General features: G+C 49.4%; 1 protein-coding gene across 1 annotated transcript; it reads right to left on the reverse strand.

Annotated features, from left to right (window-relative positions):
- Nucleotides 1–1,450: 1,450 nt before the first annotated feature.
- On the reverse strand, nucleotides 1,451–20,850 carry DESI1 (desumoylating isopeptidase 1). Its single transcript, XM_059187116.1, has 6 exons — nucleotides 20,495–20,850; nucleotides 9,715–9,736; nucleotides 8,699–8,768; nucleotides 6,208–6,317; nucleotides 5,416–5,538; nucleotides 1,451–3,940 (listed from the first exon to the last, which is right to left on the reverse strand). Exons 1-6 carry the CDS (start codon nucleotides 20,580–20,582, stop codon nucleotides 3,850–3,852), a joined length of 504 nt encoding a protein of 167 aa, XP_059043099.1. The 5' UTR covers nucleotides 20,583–20,850; the 3' UTR covers nucleotides 1,451–3,849.
- Nucleotides 20,851–20,968: the final 118 nt, after the last annotated feature.

The raw sequence follows: 20,968 nt of genomic DNA on the forward strand, positions 1-20,968 counted from the left end.
TTTTCTGACCTACAGGGCCTGGCACCATCTGACCCACCAGGCTCTCCGGCCTCCACACCTTCCACCAACGCCTCGGCTCTCAGGCTCCAGCCACTCCGGTCTCCTTCAGTCCTTCCAGTGTTCTTTACACTTGCTGCTCCCTCTGCCCGGAATGTTCTGTCACATCTGTCCTTTGTCAGTTAGGCCTCAGCTGATACATCGCCTTGTCACAGGGCTTCCCCCCATTCACGTACTCTGCTGCCACCTGGTTTTAATTCCTCCCCAGGGCTGTGCCACCTCAGATGACCAAACTTCTCTCCCCTTTCTGTCTCCCAACCTCCCCAGAATAGAATCCCTGCCAGGCGGGGGCCCTGTTGGTCCTGCTCACCACCGTACCCCCAGCCCAGAGCCCAGTGCGGCTTCATATATGCTCGGGCTACGTGATCTCGGAGCAGGCACTCTTAAGGACTCCTGCCTCTGAACATGCCAGCCACCACGGGGTGGGGGGTGGGGGGAGAAAACAAGACCAGCCAAAGCCACCTACTCTGTGTGTCCTCTGGGGAGCCAGAACCGTCTTCTCCAGCTAGCGTGCTGGAAAGACTCAATGCCTCAACAGTGAGGTCTCACGGGTGTGGCTGTGAGAACACATGACCGAGACTCCAGGGCTCAGCCATGGGCCACATGGGTATCCGCACCTGTCTCCCCAGCTGTAACAGGAGACCCGTAACCACATCTCAAGTCTGTCGCATGCTAAAGCACCTAGCACAGGCTCAGCCTGTGGAAGGTGCTGGCTCAAAGTGGGCGAGTACCGCTCCGAGAGCTCTCTACCCACCCCGACTTGTTCAGTGAGGTCACGGTAGCAAGGTGGGGAGAGAGCCTTAGGGCCGCAGACACAGCCGATAGCCAAAATGAAACCAGAAGAGAACACTTCTCGGTGAGGTCGGATGTCCTCTGATGGCACATGGCCTCGGGAAGAGCTCTGAAGCTGGGGCCAGCAGATGGGGCTCTGAGTCTTATTCTACCATGGGTCACAAGGTGACACTGGGCAAGTGATATTCTCTCTGGGCCTTTTCCCCATTTTTTTTTTTTTTTTAAGATTTAAAAAAAAAATTTATTTGTCAGAGAGAGAGAGGGAGCAAGCACAGGCAGAGAGGCAGGCAGAGGCAGAGGGAGAAGTAGGCTCCCTGCCGAGCAAGGAGCCCGATGTGGGACTCGATCCCAGGACGCTGGGATCATGACCTGAGCCGAAGGCAGCCGCTTAACCAACTGAGCCACCCAGGCGTCCCCTTTTCCCCATTTTTGTAAACCAATGGTGAAAGTCATGCGTTCTTCCCTGCTAGTGTCACTTCTTATCCATAAGGCTTACGACCAAGCAAAGGCAGACTATCCAGACTCAGCAAGGTTAAGCTCAGAGGCAGACAGAAGCCTGGCTATGTTGGACGCGTACCGTGACCTTGAGGCACTACACAAATGCGGCAGGCAGAAATGAGTTTATTGCATTAGAAAAAACACCAAAGAAACCAGCAAACACCTCCATACAAGACAGTTATTAGTAGTTTGACTTTAAGGGCGAAAAGGAATCTCAAAGGTACAGCTTTATTTTGGGGAGGGGTGATGGTCTCATCCGCCCTCTTTCCCTGTCCCTTTAAACCAATGACACCTCCATGGAGGTGTCCGCCGTGTGATACGATTACACACATGGTTCGGTTTTCGCTCTGCTCGCCTCGCACACCCGTGTGGAGCTAGCTGGTCACAATGAGCCCGCTCCTGGGGTTCTGGGATTGACCAAGACATGTGAGGATGGGGTTAGGGGTCGTAGCCTGAGCCTAGGCTTCCAAAATGAGTGACAGGGGGCCTTGGATGGGGAGAGAGAGCTTGGCTTCCTGGAGAGCTCTGAGAAGACCCCACAATCCCCAGGGCACAGGCATTGGCACAAATGGCTGCTGGGCATGGAGGGGGCTTTCAATGAACCGAGTGACTCAGTCTCTCAGGGTAGCACTTTGGCTAACTTCTCCTGGGCCTGGAGTGACTGCTATTAGGAGTGAAGCCAGCTGAGCCTGGATATGGGGGAGAAGGGGGTGGAGCCTGTGTTGCCCAGTGCCCTCTGGATAGAGCTGAGAGTTCTGGGAGGAGAGGTCTGGAGCAGAAGCCTGGACGAGAGGGCTAGGCGAGGCAAGCCGGAATAGGAGAGAAACTGGGCGAGAGGCAGGGCGAAGGCCTCCACCAACAAGCTGCCCTCCTGGGAGGGAGAAATCCAGCCTGAAACCCATTCTCCATGAGCCCAATTCTGCCAGTAGGTCCACATTAAGTACAGTCTCTGCTGGTTTCTGCTCTCCAAAATGACCCTTAACATCAAAGCTGGTCACTGTGGAGGTGCCCCTGGTCAGGTCACAGACCAACACTAAGGGAGAAAACCATCTTTTCCTCTAGCTGAGACCCCCCATGGTGCCATCTGCTAGGACTAATGGCAGAGACAGGAGGGGATGAGGCCAGAGATGAGCAGCAGCTTTCTGAAAAGCAAAGGCACCTGCTACGGGCCAGACCCAAGGAAAGAGAACATAATTCAAGTCTGAGGAGAGGCAGGAGCTGTGGCGGGAGCAGCCCACAGATGCCAGGGCTGGGACTCAGGGACCCGGCAGTTCTACATCCCTTTGCCACACTCACTGCCCCAAACTTAAGAGAGGCACGTGAAAAAAAGGAATCGGAGAGCCTCTCCAGAGAAGAAACGTCCAGATTGTTCCTCCCTATAAGCTCCTGCAGTGGCTCATTAGGAAGGTGCCCAGGCAGGCTCTCAACAATGCATCCTTAAAGTCCTAACGAAAACGGAAATAACATGTGCCTTCAAAACACATTGAGGATAATGTAAAAAATCTCTATTGGAAACAATTCACAATTTTCTTGCCACCTTAATTCTGCATTATTACTCTTTCTACATCAGGGATAGTTTCCTAGAGCAGGAGTTCTTCCTCCTTGGTCCCTGGCCGAATATTGCCTATTGGTTTGGGCACTGGAGGGGGGGTACAGTGACTGCAAATAACCTACATTATTACTTGTAGACAAAAGGCCTGGGTCTCTGGCACTCCAGCCCAAACCTCCACCGGGACAGGCCAGCTACGCCGAGGAAGAGCAGCCCGTGGGCAGCTAGGCAGCTTCTCCAAAATTGATGTCAGAGGATTGGCAATCGGTAGGTGGAAGGAAGAATGGCTTTATCCTGTACTCTCTGGCCTGACACCTGCTGTCACTCTCCCTCGATCCTGAGGGTTCTGGTCGCTCTAGGCCTGGCCCTGTGGCCTTGCTTGGGGTAGGGAGGGACGGTAAGAGAGGTTGTGGCTACAGAGTTCACTTGGGTTGGGTCAGTCTTCCTGAGAGTGGTCTCAGGTGCACCAAGTCCTTTGGTTCATTTAAAAACCAGAGTCACTGCTTCTGGGATGTCGCAACTGGTGCTTCACAGATGTCGTAAAACTCACCTGGGTCTCCCAGGTGGTGACAACCTGGGTAGAGCACGGGCGGTCTGTGGAAAGAGGTGCTAGGTCGGGGCTCCCCCAAACTGTGCCTCCTGCCTTCTGCTGAAACAAACCCCCTCCCTTTCTCCAGTGCGGAGGACGCTCAGGAAGCAGCGTCAGAAGTGAACTCACAGACAAGACAGCCTTAATAAATTAGTATAATACTATTAGAAGGGATGGCATTTTGTTCTGTTTCTTAGCAGCATTGTCCTACATGCAGCCTGATGACATCCTTCCCTGGGAAATTTAAAAAGCCGTCCCCTGGTTGTTAGCTCTGATGTAAAATTATAAAATAGAAATCTGGTAGGGTTTGTTTTGTTTAAAAAGGAAAAGCCCCTGTGAGGCAGGGCGGTCCCATGCAGTCCTGTTAGCTTTGGCCGTTGGGTGGGCCCACAGGGCTCCCTTCAGGAGGCTGAATCCTGGGGTCCAGGAAGGTCCGTAGGGCCTGTCCGAAGGGCCTGTGGAGAAAAGAGACCCAGGGGCTGGGGTGGGCTGGGTGCAGACCGTCACAGCTGTGCCCACGGGGGCAGGGGTGCCACCAACCAGGAAGAAGGACAGCACAGCCTCATTCAGTTTTGTCACCTGCCCCGCAAGTGACGTCATCAGGGGGGCTCTTGAGACAGCCTGCTCCGCCCTTTTACCCTTGGGGTCCCCGCCTCAGTAGGCGCTGCCATCTCAGTACCTCACTGCTAGATTCTGGTTAGCTCGGTGGCTTGAACGGGCCGGCGACACACAGGGAACTAGAGCTTTCTGACCTTTCTGTACCAGAACATTGCCAATACCGGAGTCTGAGAGATTTTCCAAAATTCCTACGACCTTAAATCAGGGACCCACGACACATCTCAGTTACTGGCCTTCTTTTTCTTCAGTGGACAGTGCCCTTTTTGAAAATCAAGTCCAGATTTGAAGGGGATGAAGCATTCTCGAGCATAAGCAGATGAAACTAAGATATATCAGCCCTAAACCAGATAAGTCCTGGAACTCCACGCATCAAATAACAGCAGCAAGAACATTCCAGCTGCTTCTACTTGCTTAGGGCCCCATAACCCAGATCCCTTAGCAACGCTTACTACCTCGGGGTTCAACACACCCACTGAAGTACATGCAGGGAGGGCCAGGCCCGGGAGGGCTCTCCCCACCAGGACACAGCAGTCCTGCTTCCTCTGCGAGTTTTTCCTGAGGGGTTCCTACCCACGTGTGGAAAACACCTCACCTTGCCGAGCCTGCTAAACCTGTCAGGACCTCTGGTGGACAGGGCCCCAGTTCAGGAGAAACTGAGTCAGAGTCAGCAGGTGGGACAGGGTCCTGGAGTGGGTAGAGGCTGCCTTAACATATTCCACAGCCAAGATAGGGAAGGGTATGATGGGTTTGGGTGTGCGGGCCCTTTTAGGGGACAGTTGAGACTGGGACGACTACATCAGATGGGAGGGCTGACCGGGTGCTACAAAGGCCAGGAGGAAGTTGTCTTTGAGGGCCTCAAAGAGCTCACAGTACAGAGGAAGCAAGACCAATAAATGACATTTACAGACTAAGCCACCATACTAATGCTCCGATCTATTCTTAGCTTGTCCATGTAAAAGTGTTTTATATTCATGTGCTTCTGGGGAGGGGCCTGCCTCATGACCAACATGGCAGACAGATGCCTGGACGGTGTGTCAGTGCCCTAGCTAGATTCGAGCGGGTTCCTAAGTCCTGTGGTTGCACTCCGGCCAGGGCAGAGCAGGTCCAACTCCAGGGAGGGTGAAGGTCGCACAGGCGGGGACCAGGGACTGAGGGGATGGTGGCGGCCCCTGCTGGCAGGTGCCATCACAACAGGGCGCACCTCCCACGGGAGGATTCCGCTGAGAGCCAGGGAGGGCACACGGGGGCCAGACCCACGCACGGACCGTGAACAGGGCTTTCAAGGGCAGGGCCAGAGACCAAGGCCACTTACGTGGATAGAATTTCAGAGGGAAGGTCGGTGATGTAAGAAGGGATCTTCCGCCCAGTCAGGAACTGCACCACTTCGTTGGTGAAGGTGTTACAGTTGTTTTCAAAGACATTGTAGGACTCTCTCCTGCGCGTTGTGGGAAAGGTTTAGAGAACAGATCAGAGGGGCAGCGAGCATGTATGTGCAACAACTCAACCCAAGTAACGGCATGGCGAGCACAGCTGAGTCCGAGCCCTGGCATTCTCCTTCTCTCTTACACTCCCGAGGGCTGCTGGATTTGCCACCGGGGACTCTAAGACCCCAATTTTTAAGGGAAGGAGGAAATAAAAATGTATGGCTCCTCTACTGTTTCAGGAGAATCTTTGTATTCACCAAAGCAGAGCTCAAGGGTTACAGCTGAACGTTTACAACCGCGGATTAAAGCTTCTTGAAGAGAGAACCTACTCAGGGTTGCGTATCATCCCAACCCCTCCACAAACCCTGTTTTTGATTTCCCAGGACAAGGTACTTGCCCGGTACGGGCTGCGAGCAGCAGCTGCTGATTTGAGTCGGGAGGAATAAATAGCCCTGCCCTCAGAGTTCTGGCAGAAGGTAGGCTCGGATGGACTACGAGCCTTGGAGCAATGCTGAGCTCTCCTTGGGGGCAGAACTGCCTTCTCTTCAAATGTATTCAGCCAATTCTGGGCCAGACCTTGTGCTGAGTGCCTAGAGGAAGTGAGCTGGTGGCTGCCCTCCAGGGCCTGTTATCTAGTCGGGGGACAGACCTGACTAACCACCGCCCGTGTCTCCACTCACCGGAACAGAGACTCCCTCAGGGAGGAGAGGTACTCCTGAAAGAGTTCTTCTGTGACTTCCGTGCTCCCCACATCAACCACAGAGTCTGGGGGCCCAAGCAATGTCCCTCCCTAAAAGAGCCAACCCAAAGAAAGTCATTAAGTCACTATCTCCACTGAATTTTTTTCATGTGGCTTCCCATGGAAGGCCACCAATGCTCTGTTCCAACAACGTTTAACTTTCAGAGCACTCAGGGCAGACGAAGAGTGTTATATCCTATCGGATCAGGCTGCAATGGTTTAAGAGCTTCCCGTCAACTCTCCACTGCCACGTGCTGGCCATGTGGCTAAGAAGCTGGGCTGCTGGTTTCTGGCGGGGCCTGGGGAAGCCAAGTCTCTGGCCGGTCGGACCCCTTATGCTATCTACTCATCTGGTTGATTAAAAAAATAGAAATCCAAAAAAAAAAAAGAAATCCAGAACCTGAAGTCTCCCTTTGTCTCCAACATGCCTGATCCCAAGGGCACAACAGGATATTCAGAAATGGCTAGCACTTGACAGGCCATCTTTCTAGGCCTACATTTAAGTGTCTACAGCCAGTTTTCTCTTGTGACACACTTGATATCCCTGGGAAGACTGGGAAAATGTGAAGGACTCTTGAGCGATCTGGTGGGCTGGCAAATACTTTCACAGCTCAGCTCTATTTTGATCTGTGAAGATAATCTAATAATGGTGATAGGGTTCCCCAGGCAAGGGAGATAATGGGCCATGGAAGGCCTACAGAAAACCCTCTGCCATGGGTTAACAGACTGCCACAGCAGACCAAAGGAGAGACTGAGGCCAAGGGGGAAACCGGCCAAGGGTGAAGCAACAGATCACTGGGGAGGACAGAGCTGGGAAGGGGCTGGGGAAGTAAGGGAGAGGACTCCTGAGCAGAGCTCCTAGAAAAGATCATTCATTCACGCAACAGCTATTAAGCACCTACTGTGTGCGTGACATTGTTCTAGGCACGGGGGGTGCTCGCTTCGGCAGCACATATACTAAAATTGTTCTAGGCACGGGGGAAAGCGTGGCGAGCAGGGTAACTATGGTGGTCCAAGAATAATGGTCTCAGAATTGTAAAGACTGAAAGGTCACTAGTTGAGTCCCTATCGTTCACTCATATGACAAACACGCATTGAGAACTTACTAGATGCTGGCCTTACGCTAGGCACTTGGGGTATGATGGGGACAAAACAGATGAGATCCCTGCCCTCATGGAGCTTATAGTCTAGCAGGAAGGCAGACCAAAAAAATCCCATAAACCAATGCATAATTATGAGCTGCAATAAGGGTCTTACTGGAAAAATACAGAGCACCACCAGTGTGTACGGCAGGGGACCTTTCCAGTCGGATGGGTTTGGGAAGATTTGCCTGAGAGACTAACACTGAACTCAGATCTGAAGGACGGAGAGGCAGAACCAGGTGAAGGATCAGGGAGGTGGGCTTAGGAGTGAGAGTTTAGTGAGAGCTAAGTGAGAGCTTAGGTTCCAATGTCCATGGAATGTTCCAGAAGTGAGAAGGGGGTGGGGGTGGGAAAAGGCACCACCTGAAAAGGTCATGCAGAGCTGGAGACCGAGACCGGATCAGAGAGGGCCCAGAGGCCAGGTTAAGCTTGCTGGGTTTTATTCCAAGAGCAGTAGGGGGAGTTCTGACAGAAACAGGGGAATGCCACGATCAGATTTTCATTTTGGAAAAGATCACCTTGCCCCCTGGGGGGGGGGGGAGTCCTGACGGAGGGGGAGCAGAGGTACTTCTGCGGTCCAGGCTAGCTGTGAGGGTGGCATGGACGAAGGTGAAAGCTCTGGAAACAGGGAAAGAGATGAAGAGAGAGAGACTGACTTAAGATACATTTACAAGGTGGAATTAACTGGGCTTCATGAAGGATTTGTTAGAGAAGGTGGTGAACTGGTGAGAGGAAGAAATCAAAATGCCTTTCCATTTATGAGTACCAAAATGGTTGCCTGGTCTTTGTTTGACTACCTCCTGTGAAAACCCTTAGATAGCTCGGAGAGGAATTTCTTGGAAAGATGCATGGACTTTAGAGGCAGAGTCCTGACTTATACCCTGGTGCTAATTACTGGCCCTATAACTTGGGGCAACACATTTTACCTCTCTGAGCCCTCATCCTTCAGCTGACCACTGGCTAAGTTCCTACTATGAGCTAGGCACTGAGCTGGTGATGGGGACAGAGGGCGAGACACAGTCTCAGGTCACAAGGAGCTGACACACAGCTCCCTGCAGAGACTCAGGAACGGTTGGTTCATCTACCGTATCACACTCGGTGGGACCCAGAGGGACCCCCAAATGCCAAGGGAGCAGAGAGGAAGCTAGGGAAGGGCGTTCTTGAGCTGAGTCTTAAGGTAGTTAGGAGGAACTATGTCACAGGCCAACATCCACTGGGCTAAAAGCCAGACATACAGAGTGGGGACCCCAGGGACCTGAGACGGGGAAGGGTGTGAGGGAAGCCACTCACTGGGGGACAGCTGGAGATACCACCAACGCCGAAGTAGAACTCATCCTTGTGCACAACTATGGAGGTGTGCCTGCAATGCAGAGAAGTGAGTCGGTAAGCCAGAAAACTTAAAACTGGTCTGGGAAAAAGCAAATACCCCACTGGAAGGAGAGTAATTTCTGCCCAAGGATAGGACTTACAAGGTCAACAGCCTTATGTAACTAACCAAAGGCATAAATATCCTACAGAGTTTCTCATCTTTGGCACTACTAACATTTGGGGCTGGAGAACTCTTGACTGGGGGGCTGTCCTGTGTATTCTAGAAGTTTAGCAGCATCCTGACCTCCCCCCACTGGATGCCAGGAGCACCCCATCCCCACCAGCTGTGACAACCAAACCTGTCTCCAGACACTCGTCTGGATTGTTCTTGGGGGCAGAACTGTCCTCCTGGAGAACCGCTGCTATAGATCATGTCAGCAGAGGGGAGGCCCTGGATTCACCCTGACACTGAGAAACTGTTAGTTGACCTATGGTTTCCTCCTTCATGGAACTGAGAACCCAGCGACCATCTTGTCCAACAGGGAAGGATCGAGGACAGAGGCACCAAAGTGGACGAGTTTCAAGACAGACATGTGGGGCCCTTGAGACTTCTGTAGTTAGAAAGCCTTGGTTGGGCGGGTGGGCACAACATCATCCTGCCTTTCTTTAGAGCAGGGTCAACCCCAGCACCACTGCTATTTTGGGGGCTGGATAATTCTTTGTTGTAACGGCTGTCCTGTGCATGGTAGGGTGTTTACAGCAGCAACTCTGGCCTTTACCCACCCATCAAAAATGTCTCTAGACACTGCCAAATGTCCCTGGGGTGAGAGTCAGGGCACAAGATTACCGCTGGCTGAGAACCACCACTGCTTTAGAAGTCAGAAGTTTGATGGCAGGGAGTGCTCGGTTTCAAGCTGGAAGCTACAGAGACCTGAAACGCACAGGTACTGCTTTGTTTCAGAAACTAGCCAATCCATGTAGAGTCCCACCCAACTTACCAGATGCCTTCCAGTTGTTTCCCTGTGGAGAAAAGAAGAGATTTAGCCACTCTGGGATCAGACTCCTCTCAGCCTGAGTAAATTCAGACCATCACCCAAACCCAGAGTAACCCAGGGGGCACCTGGGTGACGCAGTCGGTTAAGTGTCTGACTCTTGGTTTCAGCTCAGGTCATGATCTCAGGGTCATAGGATTGAGTTCTGCACTGAGTGCAGGGTCTGCTTAAGACTTTCTCTCCCTTGGGGCACCTGGGTGAGTCAGTCCTTAAGCCTCTGTCTTTGGCTCAGGTCATGGTCCCAGGGTCCTGGGATAGTCCCACATCTGGTTCCCTGCTCAGTGGGAAGCCTGCTTCTTCCTCTCCACTCCCCCCCTGCTTGTGTTCCCTCTCCGGCTGTCTCTCTCAAAATCAATCAATCAATCAGTCAATCAATCTTTGGGTGGGGGCGCCTGGGTGGCTCAGTCGTTAGGTATCTGCCTTATACTTGGGTCATGATCCCAGGGTCATGGGATTGAGACCCGCAATGGGCTCTCTGCTCTGCGGAAAGCCTGCTTCTCCCCCACTCTCTCTGCTTCTGTTTCCTCTCTGTCAAATAAGTACATAAAATCTTAAAAAAAAAAAAAAAATCTTTGAGTTGGGGGAAGAATTTCTCTCCCTTGAGGCAAAACAAAACAAAACAAAACTCCCTCCCTCTCTGAAATAAATAATCTTAAAAACAAAACCACCCAGAATAACCTATTAAAAACCTTTTGGGAGACTTTCTAGGAATGCATTTCTCCTCCAATAAGGTCCTTAGGTCCTGATACAGTTATGTTGTGTTAACTAGAATGCAAGATAAAAAACACTGGTACAGATGTCCCCGAATTTTGTGTCTGCTTTTTTTTTCCCCTTCAGGGTAAATTCAACTTTGTCTTTTTATTTTTACTTTTTAAACTTTATTTATTTTTAAAAAATTTTAGGGGTGCCTGGGTGGCTCAGTGCGTTAAGCCTCTGCCTTCAGCTTGGGGCATGATCTCAGGGTCCTGGGATCGAGCCCCACATCGGGATCTCTGCTCACCAGGGAGCCTGCTTCCCTCTCTCTCTCTCTCTACCTGCCTCTCTGTCTACTTGTGATCTGTCAAATAAATAAATAAAATATTTTTTAAAAAATTATTTATTTATTTGACAGGCAGAGATCACAAGCAGGCAGAAAGGTAGGCAGAGAGAGAGAAGGAGAGGCAGGCTTCCCACTGAGCAGAGAGCCCGACTCGGGACTCGATCCCAGGACCCTGGGATCATGACCTGAGCCAAAGGCAGAGGTTTTTTTTTTTTTTTTTTTTTTAAGATTTTATTTATTTATTTGACAGAGAGAAATCACAAGTAGATGGAGAGGCAGGCAGAGAGAGAGAGAGAGGGAAGCAGGCTCTCCGCTGAGCAGAGAGCCCGATGCGGGACTCGATCCCAGGACTCTGAGATCATGACCCGAGCCGAAGGCAGCGGCTTAACCCACTGAGCCACCCAGGCGCCCGGCAGAGGTTTTAACCCACTGAGCCACCCAGGTGCCCCAACTTTGCCTTTTTAATTTCTTTGTCTCACATACAGAGACAACAGAACAATGGTATAAAAAGGCTATTATCCATTTCTTCATTGAGCATATGTGAGGTGAAATCCTTCAGGAAATGACAGAGCAAAACTTGACAACGCCATCCATCTGAATAGTCAATCCAGATGTATTCTATACCTCCACATGGCAGAAATGATGTTAGGTATGGAAATGAAAATATGAACAGATCATTCTCCTGCCTGTAAGGAGCCCAAAGTCAAATGGAAAGAGAGACACACACATAACTAAGTAAAATACAATGTTGATAGGCTCTCATTATAGAGCGGTATAATTACAGAGTGCTAAAAATAAGATGTTATATATAATAAAGATAAGGAAACTTTATAAGCAGCAATTCAACCAGGGAACAAGTAGGGGCAGGAGTGGACCTTTCTGCCGGAGTGAATATGTGCAAATGCACAGTTGTGATAAAGACAGGTTAGAGAAAAGAGTGCAGTGATGGTGACAGGAGGGAAAGCGGCTAGCAGGGGCACCAGCAAAGTAGGGTAAGCCCGGACAGAAGGCTGCCCTACACTGGGGGGGCATTTGTGGTTGTTAGGCTGTAGAGTGCCTCGATCAGATCCATGTTTTTATTTTTATATATTGTTTTTAAAGATTTTATTTATTTATTTGACAGACAGAGATCACAAGTAGGCAGAGAGGCAGGCAGAGAGAGAGAGGGAAGCAGGCTCCCTGCTGAGCAGAGACTTACCCCGCTCAGATGAGGGGCTCGATCCCAGGACCCTGGGATCATTACCCGAGCCAAAGGCAGAGACTTTAACTCACTGAGCCATCCAGGTGCCCCTGGATCCATGTTTTTTTAAAAGACATCTACATCTTGTAAAAGAACTGTAGGGGCGCCTGGGTGGCTCAGTGGGTTAAGCGTCCACCTCTTGATTTCAGCTCAGGGTCTGATCTCAGGGTCCTGAGACTGGGCCCTGCAACAGCTCTGTCCTCAGCGGAGAGTCTCTTAAGATCTCTCCCTACCCCTACTCCTCCTCCCCTCTTGAAACAATAAAATAAAATACAGCATCACAGTGTATGGTACCCAGAATTTTGATACATGGAGACTATACTAGGTTCAACGGCCTTGGGGAGAAAGGTAAAGACCTCCAAAAGATAAATTTTACCTTAGGATTGGTTGTAAAATTTAAGAAGAGATTTCAGTATGTAGGGAATTAACATGAAATACTGTGTCTATTTTCAATACAAACATTTCATTCCCTGTTAGTGTGGCCAGGCTAAATGCAGTAACAAGGAAAAGAAAATGTAGCAGAGTTCTGTCTCTCCTTCAGTTAGGAGACTAGTGTGCTTTTCACTAAGAGACCTGCTACTTTGGCCCACAAAGCCCAGACAGACAGAGGGATTCAGGCTGGGGTTTCTGAGGTAGCTCCCTAGACGGTGGGGCAGGCTCTGCCCTTATCCAAACTGAGCTGAAATCCCACAGAGGTGGCTGAGAAACAGACTGGAGGCTGCACGGCACTGGTCACCCACTTAGGACAAGCGTCCTCAAAGGCAGCTTCCGCAGACGTACATCCTTTATCATCCTTACTCTCAGTTATCCTTATTCTCACGACATCCTTATGCGGTGGAGTAGGGCAAATATTTATTAACATCATTTTACAAACAGGTAAATAAAGAGGCATGGTTTGTCTGGCATAAAAGCAAGGAGGAGAAACCACGATACGCCAATGTACTCGTTGGAGCAGTTCAGGGAGAAACATAAGGGCAGTTGCTCAGCAGCCTGTCCTTGGGAGGAAAAGAACAAGGACCACGGTCTCCTCTGTCAAGTGACAGCCATTGGAAAGTGGAACTAAACTGATTTTTAAAAATTTTGTTGGCCAGGGGCGTCTGGGTGGCTCAGTGGGTTAAACCTCTGCCTCCAGCTTGGGTCATGATCCCAGGGTCCTGGGATGGAGCCCCATATCGGGCTCTCTGCTTAGCAGGGAGCCTGCTTCCTCCTCTCTCTGCCTGTCTCTCTGCCTACTTGTGATCTCTGTCAAATAAATACATAAAATCTTAAAAAAATATTTTTTTTTGTTGGCCACACTGGGGCGGGAGTGAGTAGGAGATGATGATTTGAGACTGAATTAGGTCACAGGGCCATTTTGGAACATGAATTAGGCTCAGTGGATATTAGCACACTAGAGAGAAGCAGATTATTTTCCCATTAGGATTTCGTCAGCAGGCCCAAGAGTGGGTGGGTCAGATGCCTGCATGTCTCCAAGCTTGCTGGAGCATCTAGGGCACGGATTTCAAGGGCTATGAAGTATGCACATGAAAACAAATGGAAGGCAGGGATATCAGTCCTGTTTCCATCAAGAGTAATAAAGAATGCAGAGTGAGGTCTGCATTAGTCAGCATTCCACTGACTGTGAAAGAGGTGAGTTAGGATACAAAAGCCAAGGAGAAAATACTGCATCCTGGCACGGGTGGCACATAGACATACACGCTGATTGCAGGACAGGCTCGAGATCAGCCCCTGGAATCCTGCTGCTGTTCAGCAAATGTCTGTTTGGTGATGGGGCAGCACGGGGCTCTGTGCAAGTAGCATTAGGTCACCGGTATAAATCGAATGCAGACCTAGCTCACCTCCCATATTCCTCTAATGATAGTGTTCTTATTTATTTTGTTTTAATTCCAGTTAACATGCAGTGTTATTGATAGTGTATTTATTTATTTTTAAGATTTTATTTTTTATTATTTAAAAAAATTTTTTTTAAGATTTTATTTATTTGACAGAGAGAGAAATCACAAGTAGGCAGAGAGGCAGGTAGAGAGAAAGAGGAGGAAGCAGGCTCCCCGCGGAGCAGAGAGCCCAACGTGGGGCTCGATCCCAGGACCCTGGGATCATGACCTGAGCCGAAGGCAGAGGCTTTAACCCACTGAGCCACCCAGGCGCCCCCAAGATTTTATTTTTAAGTAATCTCTACACCAAATGTAGGGCTTAAGCTTACAACCCCGAGATCAAGAGCCACATGCTCCACCTACTGAGCCAGCTAGGAAGCCCTTGATAGTGGTTTTATTTGGCAATGCTTTTTTAATATATTAAAACATTTTTTAGGTTTATTTACTTATTTTTAGTACTCTGCACCCAGTGTGGGGCTCGAACTCACAACCCTGAGATTGAGTGGCACGCTCCTCCCACTAAGCCAGCCAGGCGCCCTTAACTGGCAATGTTTTCTTTTCTTTTCTTTTTAAGATTTTATTTATTTATTTGACAGAGATTACAAGTAGGCAGAGAGGCAGGCAGAGAGAAAGAGGAGGAAGCAGGCTCCCCGCGGAGCAGAGAGCCCGATGTGGAACTCGATCCCAGGAACCTGAGATCATGACCTGAGCCGAAGGCAGCAGCTTAACCCACTGAGCCAGCCAGGCACCCAGCTGGCAATGCTTTAACCTGCTGGTTGGCTCAGCATCTGCCAGATTACCAGCCACATGAAGGGGTTAATGTAACTTACAAAATCAGCTTGCTCTTCTCTGGGGCCACAGGATAAATATTGAATCTAGGTGGGAAAGAGGTAAAAGGAAACATTTGTATAATGTAAGTGGGCCTCTGTGCCAATATTGTAAAGAAAAATAAAAGGCTATTGGCAGGGCTTTCCCTTCCTTTAGGCAAAGAAAGGTTATCACAAAATCAAATGCAGTACATTGTTAAAAACTGAGAGGGTATTTTATTTTACTTTATTTATTTTTAAGATTTTATTTATTTGACACAGAGAAAGATCACAAGTAGGCAGAGAGGCAGGCAAAGAGTGGGGGGGGCAGGCTCCCTGCTGAGCACAGAGCCCACTGCGATGCGGAGTTCGAACCCAGGACCCTGAGATCAGGACCTGAGTCGAAGGCAGAGGCTTAACCCACTGAGCCACCCAGGCACCCCAAACAACTGAGAGGGTATTTTAATTTTTTAAAAAAAGTAGGTTTAAAACTACTTGATATTCCAATGCTAGGATTCCTTGGAGTCAGTACAGGATTCTTTCCTCGTATAAAATAACTGACTTAGGAGTTCTTTTCCTCAGTACTGAGAGAGTTCCCTTTAACTCTTGCTTGTTTTCATTAGTCAGGCCTTATTGCAATGCTTTGAGGTATGTCTGCAACATTCCGCCATTCAGCTAGGCTATATTTACTGAACATCGGTCACGGTGCTAGACTCTGGATAAATCCATAGAGTTCTTGCCCACAGTGGAGCTTCCAGTCCAGTTCTGGGGGTGTGTGAACACTGATGAGGAAATAAGCAATTACAGGGGTGCTTGGGTGGTTTAGCCAGTGAAGCATCTGAATTTTTTTTTTTTTTTTATTTTATATATTTATCTGACAGAGAGATAGAGAGCACAAGTAGAGAGCGCGGCAGGCAGAGGGAGAGGGAGAAGCAGGCTCCCTGCGGAGCAAGGAGCCCAATGCAGGGCTCGATCCCAGGACCCCTGGGTAGATGGTAGATGCTTACCGACTGAGCCACCCAGGTGCCCCAGCAGCTGGCTTGATTTCGGCTCAGGTCATTATCTCGGGGTCATGAGATTGAGCTCCACGTTGGGCTTCGTGCTGAGTGTGGAGCCTGTTTAAGATCCCCCCACCCCAAAACCACCGCCCTGCCGCCACCCCACCCTGCTTGCAAGTGCTCGCTCTCTAAAAAAGAAAACAATTATGAAATAGAATGATAAATGCGATTAAAGTGGAGCATAGGATGTTATGAGCACATACTGGGGACACGTGACCAAGATTTGTGGGGTAGGGGTCAGGGAAGTTTTCCTAGAGAAAGAGACATGTTAGTTGAGAACTCAAGGATGAGCAGAAGTTAGCCAGGCCAAGCGGAAGTGTTATGGCAGGCAGCATAGCTTTTGAAGAGCGAAGATGTGCTGAACAGGGGGTGCCTGGGTGGCTCAGTGGGTTAAGCCTCTGCCTATAGCTCAGGTCATGATCTCAGGACCCTGGGATCGAGCCCCATGTCAGGTTCTCTGCTCAGAGGGGAGCTTGGTTTACCCCACCCCCCCCAACTGCCTACTTGTGATCCCTGTCAAATAAACAAACTCTTTAAAAAAAAAGTTTTTATTTATTCATTTGACGGGGGGCGCATACACGCAAGTGAGAGCAGGAGCTGGGGGAGGGTCAGAAAGAGAGGAAGAGGCAGACTGCCCCTTGAGCAGGGAGCCCCAGGCCCTCAGGATTAAGACCTGAGCCAAATGCAGATGCTCAACTGACTGAGCCACCCAGGCACCCCTCAGAATTCATGTTTTTTACTTCATTACTTTTTGTATTACAGAATTAAGCGAAGAACTGGGTCTAAAGTAAAATCTCAAATATTCATTAGATTGCATTCTGCCAAGAAATGAATATGTTCTATATCCTTCTGTCTTTAAACCTGAGAACAATTTTGAGATAGGCTTCTGAAAAAAATAAAAAATAAACATAACCCTGAGATACGTGCATGCACACAAAACTTTAGATTAGAAAACAATAAACAAATAAGATGTATTCTTATCACAATTGAAAAAAAAACCCAAGCACCTCTGCATTTGTCTCTATGTCCTTTAGCACTGAAAAAGGTCATGAAATTTAAATAACAGCCAAAATTATCAAGAGGAGGAACTTAAAGGATAATTATTATAGCTAATTATCTTGGGCAAATGGTATATTACGAAAAAGAGGTATAATCAGCTGTCTATTAGAACGCTAAGGATAAATCTGGGACCATTTCATGGTGAATGAAGGACAGTCGACCAGAAATACCTTCATGCGAAGCAATTATTCTAAGAGACTGGACACTGGATGGGATAAAACTGTGGAGTCTCCAGTGGAGGAGAAGGGAATTACACTAGGCTTTCTCCAGTCCAGTCATGACTATAATAGAGTTAGAGGGGTCTTTTTTTTTTAAGATTTTATTTATTTATTTATTTATTCGACACAGAGAGAGAGACAGACAGACAGACAGCACACGCACAAGTAGGCAGAGCGGCAGGCAAAGGGAGAGGGAGAAGCAGGTACCCTGGGCTCCATCCCAGGACTCTGGGATCATGCCTTGAGCTGGAGGTAGCCACCCAGGTACCCCTAGATGGTGTCTTTTAATGAGGAACCATCATAACAAGAATAAGATACAACTGATGAGGCCACACTAATTTAATATGGCAAAATGAGTGCAATGAGCAATGATCATAAATCCATAATTATGAATGGCACAGAAACACTGAACGCAGATCCTTTTCTCATCCAAATTTGAAACACTTGACCAAAGATGCTTTTACAAACTTGAAAAATTATAAAGGGACACGTTCCACAGTAGAGCGGATATAACAAAATGATTGACAACACGAGCCCTGAAAGTCAGAATGCTCGTGTTTATAACCTAGCCCTGCCACTTACCAGCTGTGTGAGCAGGGGCTAGTTTCTTTTTTGGCGGGGGGGGGGGGGCAAGTCTCTTTACGCCTTATGTCTCAGGTTCCTCAAATGAAAAATGGAAGTAATCACAGGACCTACGTCCCAAAACTATGGTGAGGATTGTAACACACACAAAGTACTCAGAAAAAAAGTGTGTGGTTCATGGGAAGTTCTCAACAAATGCAAACTATTAATATGCTTCTGGAAGTCATATAGCAAAAATCAGGAAACAAGTGGACTTTCTAAAGGTTCAAATATATTTGGGAATGGGAAATCAATACACTGGTATATACCCAACTTTAAGGTTGGTGATGTTTGGACAGGGTGAACCAGTATGGCAATGCCCATTTTCCAAAAGTTTCTAACTCTAGAAAGTAGTGATTACTAGCTTTGATAATCCTTTCATTACTTTTGCAAAAGCCATAAAAGCAATATGGGAGACAAGGGATAGAGAAGAGAGAATTAGGTTTGCAGGCAAGGTGATGTTCTCAGAAATACCACTGCGGGCAGATGTGCCAAACTCGTGAAGTTCCCATTTTTGCCCGTGATCCTTCTAAGATTTCTCATCTATTAAAAAACGGAGGGGGCAGGGGGCCTGTCTGGCCCTCCCCCTTCAGTTATGGCAGTTTTCCCTTCACCCATGATACTCCACAAAGGCCTTCTTTCAGTTCCAGCACAAGGCCAGGCTCTATCCTACCTCCCAGCCTTGGCAGATTGATCTTCCTCATGCCTAGAACACTAGAACTCCCTCACCACCCTCCTGTGACTACTACTTGATCCTTGACTTCCCAACTTAAGTCACTCCTTCTGATACCCTTAAAGTCAGGTTTCTCTTGTTACTTTCAATCTCAGCACCCTGTTTGCTTCTCGCATGGCCTAACACTTATCACATCCCCGGTGAGCAGCTCCAAGATGGCAGTGAACATTTTGCTCAATATATTGTCCTCAGTTAAGCTTAACACATGGACTCAAAAAACAATCTATTGGGCGCCTGGGTGGCTCAGTGGGTTAAGCCGCTGCCTTCGGCTCAGGTCGTGATCTCAGGGTCCTGGGATCGAGTCCCACATCGGGCTCTCTGCCTGCTTCCCTCTCTCTCTCTGCCTGCCTCTCTACTTGTGATCTCTGTCTGTCAAATAAACAAAATCTTAAAAAAAAATATTGAATGAATCACATAGCAGTGATTCCCTAAGGGCATTTATAGCTATGACCAAAGTAACCAAATAATGGCTCCATTCCAAGAAGTTTAGTTGGAACTTGACTGATGTAATCTGTTAGCGATTAGGACCTTCCTCCATGACTTTGTAAGTTTTGCTTTCAACTTTGCCTTAGTCATTTTAACAACTGGTGATCTGGGCCCAAACTTCTAGCCAACAATGGCCTGGCTACATAACAATTATAAGAAGAGCTTATTTAAAATGCAGATTTTTGGATCAAAATTCCAGAAGATTCTTATTTAGTACCTGTGTAACGAGGCTCTAGAATCCATAAATTTAAAACTTCGCTTATTTTGAATAAATATATGTGTGCAGTACACAATTCGAAAGGTACAAAAAGTTTACAGTGAAGTCTCCCTTCTATTCCCGTCCTCTGGCATCAAGTTCCCCTTCCCATAAGTTACCACTGTTTCAATTTCTTATGTATTCTTCCAGATAATTACCTGTCTACAGGAGCATGTATAAATCCTTTGCTTTAAACACACTGAATATTTAAAGAACTGTTCCAACTTTGTTTTCTCTACTTCCATTGACCAAAACTTGTTGAAAGTGAAGTGATCTGTATTTTTAACAAGCATCCCAGGTGATTCTGAGGTAAAGCCAACCATCAGTAACCACTCACTGGCCCAGGGTTAAGAGATTAAGTGCAACTCACTATGATACACCAGAAACTCAAGGTCATTGAAAAGATGCCTCCCAAGTAGTCTTGTTACTTGACTTCGGCCCTCTTGTCTTACCAAGATGAACTAAAACACTCTCTAATGAGTCCATAAAAGTAAGGAAAAACTAGCCATTCCAATGGATGTTGCCAAAGCTGTTCAATTTTTCAATTCCTGGAATCCTTTCCCGCCCAGAATCCACTGAAATCACAAACGCGACAACTTCTATGTTAGAGGAGACCTTTCGGTATTTGGGTTATAATGAGGTTTGACATGCCGCGAACTAGGGCTGATGTTCTCTTCTGGTCGGGAAGTCGTTTAATGGAGCACACCCTTACTGACACAACAGTATCCAGTCCTCCCCTAGAATTGCTTTCTAACCATCTGGACAAAAGCAATTAACTTAAAAACTGTTGAGAAGACCGCACTGTCACTCGAGTTCGGGCTCCAGTAGCAGACCTGACTTCACCTCCACCTGGGAGCCATGGCTGGGCCCCCGGGCGGCTCTAGCTTCCTACTCCCATCTACCCCAGAGACTGCAGAGTGTCCTTCTGGCACGGAGGGAAGGCTCTCTAAGGGCCACCGGGGACCTCCGCAGTGTCCCCTCCACCACGAGGGGCACCGCGCAGTAGGCATCCTCATCTCCCCTACACTCGGTGGAGGAAGGAGTGTAAAGGGCTCCCGAAGTGGGGCAGGGGAGCCGCCGGGCTGCAGCGCAGGCTCACCCCTCGGCTCGCAGGGGGCAGGGGGAGGGCGTGACTCGCCTCCATCCCTTCCTCCTGGATTCAAACGCGAAGTCGGGAAAGTGGCGCTCCAGGGGCCCGAACCTCAGACCTCTCCCTTCTCCACTCGCGCTTTCCTGCATCCTTTGGGCCCCGCGTCCCCACCACGAGCCGTGGTCCAGGCCTCCCTACCTCTGCCGGCCGTCCCGGCACCCTCTTGCCCGCCCCCAGCCCCCTCACCCAGCATGATGGGGCTGAGCCGCCGGGCCAGGCCCTTGGACAGGTCGTACACGTAGAGCTTCACCGGATAGAGATTCGGCGGCTCCATCGGGACCCGTGGCGGCGGCTGCCACGAAGTCCCTCAGGCACCCGGCAGCGGCTTGGACCTTCCCGTACCCGACGGGGGAGGGGAGCGGAGGGAGCGGGGGGGACCGAGCCCAGGCCCGGCCTGAGGGGCGGGGGAAAGGCGGCCCTGCGCTACACGCGCCCCCGCGCCCGCCACCGGCAACGACTACTGTGAGGTGACAGAGCCGGGACGGACAGGGTCCGCGCGGAAGAGGGGGCGGGGGCGGGGGCGGGAGCGGAGACGCACTCTTGCGCATGTGCTACCGTCCCGACGGACGACGAGGGGCGGGGTTTCGCGGAAGGGGGCGGGGCTTTCGCTCAAGGGCTCGGATTCGTTCGAGACAGTAGTGGAAAGCGGGTGGGGGAAGT

Source organism: Mustela lutreola, chromosome 8 (assembly GCF_030435805.1).
Source record: "Mustela lutreola isolate mMusLut2 chromosome 8, mMusLut2.pri, whole genome shotgun sequence".
Taxonomy (NCBI): Eukaryota; Metazoa; Chordata; class Mammalia; order Carnivora; family Mustelidae; genus Mustela; species Mustela lutreola.

Excerpts from the sequence above, each read along its gene's own strand:
- DESI1 (XM_059187116.1), bottom strand. The coding sequence starts at position 20,582 with ATGGAGCCGCCGAATCTCTATCCGGTGAAGCTCTACGTGTACGACCTG. Across the intron at positions 9,737-20,494 it reads GCTCAGCCCCATCATGCTGG|GGAAACAACTGGAAGGCATC; the intron begins GTGAGGGGGCTG and ends TTTTCTCCACAG. Across the intron at positions 8,769-9,714 it reads AAACAACTGGAAGGCATCTG|GCACACCTCCATAGTTGTGC; the intron begins GTAAGTTGGGTG and ends TCTGCATTGCAG.